The sequence below is a fragment of the Herpailurus yagouaroundi genome, unplaced genomic scaffold (assembly GCF_014898765.1).
Source record: "Herpailurus yagouaroundi ecotype Mexico unplaced genomic scaffold, PumYag 77, whole genome shotgun sequence".
Classification (NCBI taxonomy): Eukaryota; Metazoa; Chordata; class Mammalia; order Carnivora; family Felidae; genus Herpailurus; species Herpailurus yagouaroundi.
The window spans coordinates 26,717,904-26,729,104 of record NW_024412388.1 but is presented as its reverse complement, the minus strand read 5'-3'; the positions used below and the strand labels follow the sequence as shown (position 1 = coordinate 26,729,104).

The following is an 11,201-nucleotide window of genomic DNA, read 5'->3' as shown; positions in this document are numbered from 1 at the left end:
CCCAGCCTTGCGCAAGAGCCAGGTCCCTGGCCTGACCCCAGACCCAACTCCAAGCTCAGAGCAGGCGACCCTTGAGGGAGGGGAAGGATACCTTCCTTACTCACCTAGCCCTTTCTTCTCTTACCTTTCCAAGCTAGGACAGGTAGGGAATACCTACTGGAAGCACAGGCTTCTAGAGCCCTCAGACTGGGCTGGCTCTTAGAGACTGACCTCTAAGCCACAGATCTGGCCTCTCACCCTGGCTGGGGAAGAACCCTTTGGAAGAGGACCTCAGTGTCCCAGATCATGCCCTTCTTATTCACGAACAGCCTTTCTGCCAAGTCTATCTCAATCCCTCATGTCATAGACATGTGGGATTGTGAATGATGGAAGTGAATGATGGGCTAGGCCCATGGGGAATAAAAGTGACTCTGTGGTGATCCTTAGAGACTCACTGGGTAGATAAAACAGGCTCATACTAAGCAGCAGTTCAGTTTCCTGAGGTAGAGATCATCACTGGGGACTGGCTGGAGAAATCAGGGAGGGCTTCCTGGAAGAAGAAGGGCCTGTGATAACCTTGCTAGAGGCTGAGCTGAATTTCACTACATGACTACTATGAGCCAGGCAGACTCATGTACATTCTCTTGTTTTTGTTTCTTGTAACTTGTGAGGCAGGCAGTGTTATCTGCATATTACAGAGAGAACAGAGACTTAGAGAAGGGAAACAATTGACTTAAGACCACAAGGCTTTGTACATGTCAGAAATAGCATTTAAATTGAGGACCCTGTGATATCAAAGCTCGTCTTTCTCTTTGCACTCAGGTACTGCCTTTTTCGATGTAGTGTGGTGTTTGGAAGTGGGGGGAAGGGCACTATAGATCATCAAAGGAGCAAGGTGGGAACATACCTGGATGAGTCTGGGGAGCCATGAGGAGGCTGGTCTGTCAGATCTCTGGGATTCAGAAGGAACAACAGAAGCCGGAGGAATTATAGGGCTGTAACTTTTCAGGCTGAGCATCCAAACTTGATGGGTAAGTCGTGAATAAGTTAGTTATAGGGTGAGGGGTACAGAGCTGGTGTTTGGAGACCTATCTTGATGAGAGTAGGGATGAGCTGCCAACATGCTGTAAAGCTCTCAAGGAGAGGCGTGTGGCCACATGGGATGGACCCCAGGTCCCTGTCCAGCCCCAGATCTCCCTGACTAGGGGAAGACAGCCAGCTTGCCTCTGAGGGCCACTATCTGAGTGCTCGCCACCACCTGGGTCACCTTCCACAAAGGGTCAACTCTGCCAATACTGGGTTCGTCCTCACCCGTACTTCCCCCATCCTGGATGGCTCACCAGGCCCTAAGCACCCCCAGGACCCCCTGCCCATTCTCCTTCTCTGTGCTTTTGCAAAAACAATTTTCTCTGCCCGAGTATTCAGCGTCCTCTTGCCCTTCCCAGTGAACTATTCATCCGTCACGATCCAGTTCCATTTTTTTTAACATTTTATTTATTTTTGAGACACAGAGAGACAGAGCATAAGCTGGGGAGGGGCAGAGAGAGAAGGAGACACAGAATCCGGGGCAGGCTCCAGGCTCTGAGCTGTCAGCACAGAGCCTGATGCGGGGTTCGAACTCGCAAACTGCGAGATCACAATCTGAGCCAGTCGGACGCTTGACCGACTGAGCCACCCAGGCGCCCCATCCAGTTCCATTTTTTACTACTTTTACTGCAAACTTTGTGACTCAGAGGCAAGATTTCTCTGTACTCAGTGCATGGGGAGGAGATATGTTGCAGGCCTTTAGCGGGGGCAGACTAGAAAGGGTCAAGGTAGGAGGAGGCAAGTGATCTAAATCTGCCTCCCCAAATACCAAGGGGTCCAGAATGAGCTGGGATAGGGTAGAGGGCTTGGGAGCAGAGTGTCCAGTAAGGAAGCACACTGCACTTAGCATGGCCAGGGCACTGGATGGCCATGGGGCAGGATGGGGACAGGCAGGGGCTTTGGCCGTTGTGGGGGGCTGCGTGGTAGAGGCATTTCAAAAGGTGAGCGTTCAGGACTCAGGGCTGCTGAGAGGCAGGATGTAGGGGTTTGAGGGTTTAAGATGCTGGGTGGAGTTGGGGTTGCAGAGGCCAAAGACGGATCATACGAGACTGCAAAGAAAAGGAAGCCGGGCCAGGCGACTGCCCCCCAACCTCCCAGGAGGCACATCATGACAGCATCAGGACACACGTAGCTTGTGAGCAAGTCTTGTTTATTTTAGAAGCATAAACAGTGGAACTAGGAAGGAGTGAGAACGAGACACCAGTCCCCTCGACAGGGCCAGATCCAGCACAGGCTGTGTGTGAGCTCTCTGACCCAGCAGCCTCAACCAGCCCTTTCCTGTGAGGACAACATGGGCAGAGGTGAATCTTTCACGAGGGAGGGGTAAATTGGCTCCGGGTTGCTCTGAACCAGGTGAAAAAGTCCAGAGGCCCCACAAGGCCCTTGGTCTGGAGCACCCCAAGCTGGCTTTGTCTGTGCCTGTGGCAGAGTTATGTTCTGGAGGGGGATCCATGGTGCCCCTCTGGTCACCAGGAAAGCCCCAGATGCTCAAACACAATCTGCAGTGAGGGCTCCTGGCCAGCAAGCATCTGCTTCCCTTGCTCCCCTCTTTCCTGCAGTCTTTAGGGAGAGGGCATCCAAGGCAGCCAGACTTCCCTGGGCCCCTCTGTTGGGTGACATAAGCCCCAGCCCCCTACACATACTGCTTCTTGGAAGCAGAGCTGCTGGGGCGACTGGGGGATTTCTGGCCACTCTCGGGAGGCGGGTCCAGGAAGAGGGGGGCCCTGGAAGAAGCCAGCCTCTCCTCCGTAGTCAGGTTGGCCCAGTTCTGCTCACTGGATGAGAGCCCGTTGTAGGTAGGGCAAGGCGGGGACGAGGGGCCCTCGCCCACGGGGAGGTAGAAGAAGACCTGGTCAGGGTAGGGCTCCGAGGAGGTGCGCTGGGCCGGGGGCACATCCTGGCCCTGCCGGGCCCTCACCCCCCGGCTGAGGCAGCGGCACAGCAGGTGTCCCAGCTCCAGCAGGTTGAGCACCAAGGAGATGAGTCCGACCACCAGCATGAAGATGATGAAGATAGTCTTCTCTGTGGGGCGCGAGACAAAGCAGTCTACGAGGTAGGGGCAGGGGGCGCGCTGGCACACGAACACTGGCTCCATGGTCCAGCCATAGAGACGCCACTGGCCATACAGGAATCCTGCCTCCAGCACACTTTTGCAGAGCACGCTGGCCACGTAGGTGCCCATGAGCGCCCCGCGGATCTGCAGGCGGCCGTCCTCTGCCACCGAGATCTTGGCCATCTGACGCTCTATGGCTGCCAGTGCTCGCTCCACGCGTGGGTCCTTGGCTGGCAGCGCCCGCAGCTCCCCCTCCTTCTGCCGCAGCCGCTCTTCACGCCGGGACAGATAGATGACGTGGCCCAGGTAGACCAGGGTGGGTGTGCTGACAAAAAGGAACTGCAGCACCCAGTAGCGGATGTGGGAGATCGGGAAGGCCTGGTCATAGCAGACGTTGGTGCAGCCCGGCTGGGCCGTGTTACACTCGAAATCTGACTGCTCGTCGCCCCACACGGACTCGCCAGCCAGGCCCAGGATGAGGATGCGGAAGATGAAAAGCACCGTCAGCCAGATCTTGCCCACTACAGTCGAGTGCTCCTGGACTTGGTCCAGCAGCTTCTCGAGGAAGCCCCAGTCACCCATGGCTACCCGGCCTCCTCCGTCTGCAGGGAGATAGAGGACACAGTCAGCATGACATCCTTCTCAGTTGTCCTGGCAACAAGCTTGCAGGGAGGTTGGCCACACCCATTTTACCTACAGGGACACTGAGGCTCAAGGAGGGGAAGGGACTGGCTTGGGGGCTCACAGCCAGCAGGGTGGTCAGGACTAAAAGCTGATCTTTGGATGATGGCTACTAGGTCCTTGTTTTGTCATACCTCTGTATCCCTCTTGTTCCCAGGCCGAGTCCCAGGATAACACAGCTCAAGATTTGGATCAAATTGAGGCTCCTGAGCTTATGGGAACAGAATCTGAGGAACTTACCCCAGGTCACATGGCTGTGCTATGCCCCTCCTTCCTTTTGCCCATGATGGGCTGTCTGTCCCCGACTGTGGGCAGTGGTGGTGCTATCTTCAGCTTCTCAGGGGGCCCAAAACCTCAGGTCCCTGCCCCCCTGCCCATGGTAAGTCACCCAGCTGACCTCACTCTAACCTTTGAGCTGTGGTAAGGGGCAGGTGGGAAGGGTGTTAGATGCTAAAGGCAACATCCTGCATTAGTTCCACCTGTCAACAATAGTGACCACCTGCCACTTAAGTATGGACACTGATCCTACCCCCTTCCTCCATACCCCCTGGGCCCCCAAGCTGTTGTTGATAAATTCTAGACTCTTAAAAGAACTGTCATAGCAGGGTGGAGGCATAGGCCACCAAGTTCCCAGAACACAGGGTATGGGGGAGGTGGGTGGGCAGAGAGCTGGGGGAAGAAATGCAGGGCAGGGGGCAGGGGAGGCGCTTCTTCAAGGAGCAAAGCTCTTTAGAGCCAGGCTCTGGAATCAGACTTTGGTCCTGGTTCCCTTTTGCTAACTAACCCTGGGTAAGCGTCAACCTTAGCACCTCAGTCTCCTCTCCTGTAAAATGGAAATAATACTCCCACCTCCTAGGGTTATAAGGATACAGTGAAAGAAGCCAGTAACGTGGCTTAGCAGAGAGCCTGGCCCGCAGCCGTCGCGCCTCCCCCGACCCCCAGCAACCCTCAGCCCGTGGCGGCCGAGTGGCCGGTGGCGGAGGCGTCTCCCTCCCCCGGCCCCGCTCGCTCGTTAGCAGGTGGCGTCCTGGCCCTCCCCACCCCCAAGCCCAACTCACCGCCTGCCTGCCGGGTGGCCCAGGTGGCGGCGGGGTTAGAGCGACGGCGGAGCGGCGCCCGCGGGAGCCCTGCTGGACGGCGCCGGACGGCGGGGGCGCCTTAAATAGCGCGGAGGGGCGGGGTGGGGGCAGGAAACGCCGCGGGAGGGCGGCGGGGCGCTTCTCAGAGCCGGGGGCGGGGATCAGGAGGTGCCGACTCCCTGTAGCGACGCTTAAGGAAAGGGCCCCGGGACTGGCACTGGGAATCAGGGGGCGGAGGGGGCTTGAGAGGCCTCTGGCTCCCCTTCTTCGCCTTCTGCGCGGTGTTCCGGCCCGGAACCCTCCCAGCCTCAGTTTCTTTGGCTCTGGAACAGGAGTTTTGCAGGGCCAAACCTTTCCCAGGTGGCTGGATTTGAAAGGATCACAGCGAGAACTTTCTGATCCTGCAACTGACCTGAGGGCTGTGAGGGATGGGCAGATGCGGATGAGGGTGTGGGGGTCTCCAGGGAAGGACCTTTCCTTGACCATGGGGTCCTCTTGCCCTTGGTCAGAAAAAAGAGAGAAGACCACTCATTTTTCAGGGTGCCACCGTGTGCCCCGCACTGTGCCCGGACTTGGCAGTCGAGGCTCATCAGGACGTGGGGGACCACATCGGGAGAGAGGGGTTATATCTGCCCTCCCTAGAGTCCGTGGTGGAGCTGGGCTCTCAACCCAGCCTGAATTCTTGCGGAATTCTCAAACATCTCCACTCCTGGGCAGGCGATCAGAGGTCACTAAGCAACTCCCATAGATCACTGGAGACTGAAGAGGAGGGGCTCTCCACCTTTAGCTTGGGTCCCTTGCTCATGCCTCTAAATGGGGAGGGGGCTCCCAAAGGAATGAAAAAGGGTGGGGGGGCAGAACCTGCCATCCTTCATTCAGGCATCGCCCTGTCGATGAAAGTTAATGAGGGTCTGCTGTGCTGCAGCGTTGTAAGTGGAGCTGGGGGGTTGACCATAGCCAGCCAGGTGTGGTCTCTGGTCTCCCACTCTCACTGGCTGCTACAGGAGGCCGGAATTGAGCATATCAGCCCTTGGGTAAGAGTAAAGTAGCAAATCTGGAAGGTTTTCCTGAGGACCACAGGGTGACTCAGAGGGGACTTGGTTAGGGACGTTTCCTGAGAAGACTGAATTAGCCGGTTGAAGGGGGTGCAAGGGGGAACATTCTAGGCAGAAGGAACAGTGTGAGCAAGAGCCTGGGTTGCAAGGTCTCGAGACCTTGGCTGCTGCCCCTAGGGTGCTGAGACTTTGCGGGGAGGAGGCCAAAGAATCTAGAAGTTGAGACTTTGCTGAGGACTCCTGTGCCTTTAGGCAAGTTGCTTAAACCCCTGTGCCTCAGTTTCTTCCTCTGTAGAATGGGGATGGTGATTGTTCCTACTGTGTGGAGTTGATAGGAGATCCAATCAGCACATAGCATAGTGGTACACAAGGAGTTTTCAAGTGAGCAGTGGCTAAAAATGTCGTGAAGAAACAGTTGTGACAAAAAGAGTCTGTGGGTTGGTCTTGATGGGAGCAGAGAGGACTGAGGGGAAGGAGACCCAGAGTGGAGTGGTGGGGGGTAGGACAGCTAAGGAAAGGAAACGTGGCAGGTGGGGGCTGAGGCCTGGGGCAGGTGGTGGAACGGTCCTGGTTTTTCTGCAGTAGGTTTTCTGCAGCAGGCTTCAGTCCTCGGACTCCCAGTGCCCCAGGGCTGGGTCCCTGAGGGTCCTGCCCTCAGCCCTGGCAAGCAGACTTCTGGGGCAGCAAGTGTGCTGGGCCTGGCTCAGACCTCAAAACTTCAGGATCAGACTGAGCTTGCTTCCCCTTCCAGGCCTGTCCCTCAGGGCCAGGCTGAGCAGAGCCTCCTCCCGGATTTCCAAAGCTGACAACTGCGCCCACTTAGTTCTGACCTCGGAGGGCATGAGAACGGAGGTCCCTGGAGGCGGGTTCTTACCACGCCCCCAAGACAGCCTCGCTCTGAGTTCCTCTCCCGCTGCTGGGCCCAGGCTCTCCCAAGCCTTTCTGATCCCCTCTCCTGGAGGGAGAGAGGAGCAGGTGGAGAGGGCAAGGCATCCTTGGAACCCCACACCTCCCTCTCTTCCCACTGCCCTGACCCTGTTTAGGCCACTGTCTCAGTGTGCTCTCAGTAAGGCCTCCAGCCTTATCCCTCTCCCCCTTTCACTATGTGATTGAGCCATACTCCATTACTGTAGTTCTCTGAGCGCTCTACTTGTGCCCATGCCGTTCCCTCTGCCTGGAGTGCCCTCACATGCCTAACCTACAAGTCTTTCTATGCTCTATGTCAACTTCTCCCAGAAGCCCCCTTGCTGTCTCCCCTGGGTTAGGTGAGCCTTGGTGCCCTCAGTGGCTCACTTATTGCCCCTGGGTGCATTGTTTTATTTTGGGTTTTTGGGTGGCTATTTTTAAAAATTTTATTTTTAATTGTGGTAAAAAAAAAAAACACATAAAATTTACCATCTGAACCGCTAAAAAATGTACCATTTAGTAGTGGTGTTAAGTACATTGACATTGTTGAGCAACAGAGCTCCAGAACTTTTTCATCTTGCAAAACTGAAACTCTCTACCGATTAAACCTCCCCCCACCCCATTTCCCTTCCTCCCACCCCGGGTGCGGGTGCGTCACTTACTGCATGAGACTGAGGGCCCCTAGAGGGCACGCAGCGGGGTCTTCTTTACATCCCCAGCACCTAGCAGGGCACCAGCCCCATATATGAACGTATTAATTCAGCACATTTTTACTGAGCACCCCCTGCTGCTGTGGCACTGTCTTAGTGGTCCCTGGAGACCAACCAGCAGGGAATGACAAGACTCCCTGTCCTTGGGGATTTTACACTTTAGCTGTGGGGAGACAGAACACAGAACCTGCTAGATGGCGACAAAGCTATGTGGAAAGCAGGGAGGGAGGGTTGAGCATGCTGAGGGTGCAGTTTTGATGTTGAGTAGAAGAGAGGAGATTGTCTCACTAAGCAGCGGGCATTTGATGCGCACCCTGAAGGAAAGGATGGAGCGAAAGAGCCTTCTGGACAGAGGGAACAGAGAGTGCAAAGGCCCCGAGGCAGGACCATGCCTGGCAGGAACATTTCCTGCTTGAGGGCAGCAAGGAGGTCAGTGTGGCTGGAGTGAGGTGAGAGAGAAGGGGTGCATTCTGAGAGAGAGCAGATGAGGTGTGGGGTGGGCAGATCTTAGAGGCCCCTCAAGGGCTGTGTGAGATGTCTCAGGAGGTGCAGGCAGGGGGGTGACCCGGCCTGACCTGGGTTGTAAAGGATCCCTGGGGCTGTGGTGCCGAGAATGGACTGTGGGGGTGAGCGGTGAATATGGACATCCCCCTTTGGGATGGGACTTGTTGCCCAGCTGTGGGAGTCTGGGCAGCTGACAGCCTCCAGCTGTTAGCCCTTTCAGGTCCACTCCAGCTGTCCAGGTGGCCAAGCTCGGGGGGTGGCCCCAGGCAGTGACTGAGCCAAGCAGCGGTCAAGGGCCCAGCCAACTCCACGTGACCGCCTCTAACCGACAATCTTTGCCTGATGGACACAGCACAACAGGTCTTGTCGCTCAGTCCCGCTTCCTCCCCTTTCCGTTCTGCTTCCCGGAGCTAGGGCAGGAAGCAGGGACGTTGTTGTAGTAATCCAGGTGCGAGATGATGTGGTTGTCTCAGCTCAAGCTGCTGTAACAGAATGCCACACACCGGGGGCCCTAAACAATGGAAATTTATTTCTCACGGTTCTGGAGGCTGAAAGTCCAAAAAGGTTCTTGGTGAAGACCCTCTTCCCGGTTTACACAGGGCTGTCTTCTCATTGTGTCCTCACATGGTGAAGGGAGAAAGGTCCTCCCTCTTCTGTGTCTTCTTCGAAGGGCACAAATCCCATTCTCGAGGGCTTCACCTCCCAAGGGCTCCACTTCCTAATACCATTACAGTAGAAGTTAGGGTTTCAAGGTATGAATTTTGGGGGGACACAAACATTCAATCCATAATAGGAAGCTGAGACCAGGGTGATGACACAAGATAATCTCCTGTTTAGCTTGGGCTGCGTGGTGGCTGTTATTTCGTGCAGTAGGTGTGGTTGTGAAGGCTGTGTGTGCGTGAAATCTAAATCTATCATGTGCGTGAGGGAAGGAGGCTTGCAGTGAATGCTCCTGTGCTGGGCAAGGAGGAGATAGAAGCGTGTACCCTGAGAAGAGAAGGCCAGGGGACATGAGAGCCACCTTGTGGTGACAGCGTTGTGTGCTGGGGACTCTGGATGGTGAACAGTAGCTCCAGGTGTCCTGGATCAGGAGAGTGAGGTGCACTGCTCAGAACAGCTCTCAGGCCGAAGGTGGCACATCTCAGGACAGGGCTGGGACATCCTGTCAACCACGGTCCTCACCCCCAGCCTGGAGAAGGGGCCTGGGGCTGGAGGCTCAGTCTGTGCTGAGCTAGCCAGTGATGTCCTCTGGTTGCTCTGGCCTCCAAGCCATCCTTGGCCAGGCAGCTGAAACTGCCCTGGAAGATGCTGGAATGTGTGGCAGCAAGTAGGAGACACCTTCCCTGAGACCTTTGCAATCATCCAGGCCAGGCTGGGACTGGCCTTGTTGTGGCCTGGGCAGCAGGCAAGCTCCTGCCTGGATATTTACTGAACACATTAGCACCATACTGCTGGGTTACCTTCAGTGTCTCATCTCTACAGCAACCCCAGGAGTAGTACTGCTCTGAGTGCTGGGATGAATATGGTCCCTTTGTCCCTCGGGTCAACTCTCCACCCTGCTCTGTGCCCCAGGAGCTGAGCGATAACTGGCTGCCTCACTTGGCTCCCTTGCTCTCTGGATCCTGGTTGGGTTGTGTCAGTGGGAGCCACTGGCAGGAGAGCAGGAGATGAGAAAGTGAAGTTGGGGTATTTATTTGGTCGCTGGGGTGGAATGCATCCTTGCAGCTCCAGTGTGGCAACCCAGTCCGTGGCTACCCTGGTACAAGCCCCAGGGCACTGCAGTAGTGTTTGTGGTTTCCTTGATCATGCCCATACTTTTTAAAACAAATTGGCTCAGTTGGTTAAGTGTCTGACTCTTGCTTTCAACTCAGGTCATGATATCATGGTCGTGAGATCAAGCCTGCATTGAACTCCATGCTGAACGTGGAGCCTGCTTGGGTTTCTCTCTCTCTGCCCCTCCCCAACTTGCGCACGTGTTCATGTGCATACGCACCGGCTCTCTCTCTCTCTCTCTCTCTCTCTCTCTCTCTCTCTCTCTCAAAATAAACAAACATGAAAAAATATCCCTCAAGGAAACTCTTTAAAGTTACTGGGTTTGAATGTGCCATCTGTTTTTTGCTGGGACCCTGACTGGTGCAATTCACATTGTAATGATGGCAAGACTGCCGTTCTGAAAGCTTGCCCAAGGTGCAGCGTGGTGACTGTGGTCATGAAGTGGTTAAGCTATGATTCAGACTGTGGGGGGTGGGTGTCAGCCCAACCCTGGGCCCTTTAAGCTTGGTTGGCTTACCCACCCCACTAATAGCCACACAAAAGAGCAAAGGTGAACCACAGCCTGTTCTGTGGACATACTGATCTGCCCTCTCCTTGCCTGCATTGGCTCTTGGTTCACTGCTCCTAGATTTCTGGCCCCTGGCCTTGGCTTTGATGGTCACTAAATGTGTCTCTCATTAGTGGAGCCTTGCACCCCCTTTTGCTTTCCATTCCAGTCTGGCTTGAATGTTGGTGTCCCCTAAATTGCAGGTCGCCACACAGTACTGGGGGTGGGGTGGGGGGGGCTGTGAACCACCCCAACTGTTGGTTACTGTAGGAGACGAGTATGTTACTGTCTCCCCTGACTCGGAGCTGTTTGAGTTCAGCTCCTGTTCTCCTATGCAGTCTCCACCTCCTGCCAGGGCCCCGGTGAGCCAACGATGCTCAGGGCAGATGGAAGGAGCTGCTGAATAATGCTTGAGTGAGGCTGGGACTCCCACCTTTAGAGGAGACAACCATCCTGTTGTGGCATAAGGAGTGAGAGTATGAATAACAGAGATTTGTGTACACAGGGTGGGGACGTGGATTGTTGATGGTGGTGATTGGGTTATAGAGGAGGAGGGAGTGTGGTTTATCTATGGGGAGAACAATGATTGTGTGTGTGCTCAGAGCAGTGTTCTCACTAGAAACGCGGGAAGCGCTGTCGCAGAGGGAGCACAGCGTCCTCTTGTGACCACACTTACAATCACAACATATATACCAGTAGGTTCCACCCACATCCCCACCCAGATCAATCCCAGCCCCAGTCTGCCTTCACCCCCAGACGTACAGCCCTCCTGAGGGCTACCTTCCCTGCCCTCAGGGTCTTGTGGGTGGGAGTACAGAACAGAGGACG

The 11,201-nt window shown here is 55.5% G+C and overlaps 1 protein-coding gene across 1 annotated transcript; it reads right to left on the bottom strand.

Annotated features, from left to right (window-relative positions):
* Positions 1 to 2,194: 2,194 nt before the first annotated feature.
* Positions 2,195 to 4,943, bottom strand: GJA4 (gap junction protein alpha 4). Its single transcript, XM_040468645.1, has 2 exons — positions 4,858 to 4,943; positions 2,195 to 3,720 (listed from the first exon to the last, which is right to left on the bottom strand). Exon 2 carries the CDS (start codon positions 3,698 to 3,700, stop codon positions 2,699 to 2,701), a length of 1,002 nt encoding a protein of 333 aa, XP_040324579.1. The 5' UTR covers positions 3,701 to 3,720; positions 4,858 to 4,943; the 3' UTR covers positions 2,195 to 2,698.
* Positions 4,944 to 11,201: the final 6,258 nt, after the last annotated feature.

What these genes read in the sequence shown, in the direction of transcription:
- GJA4 (XM_040468645.1), bottom strand. Translation starts at nt 3,700, where the DNA reads ATGGGTGACTGGGGCTTCCTCGAGAAGCTGCTGGACCAAGTCCAGGAG.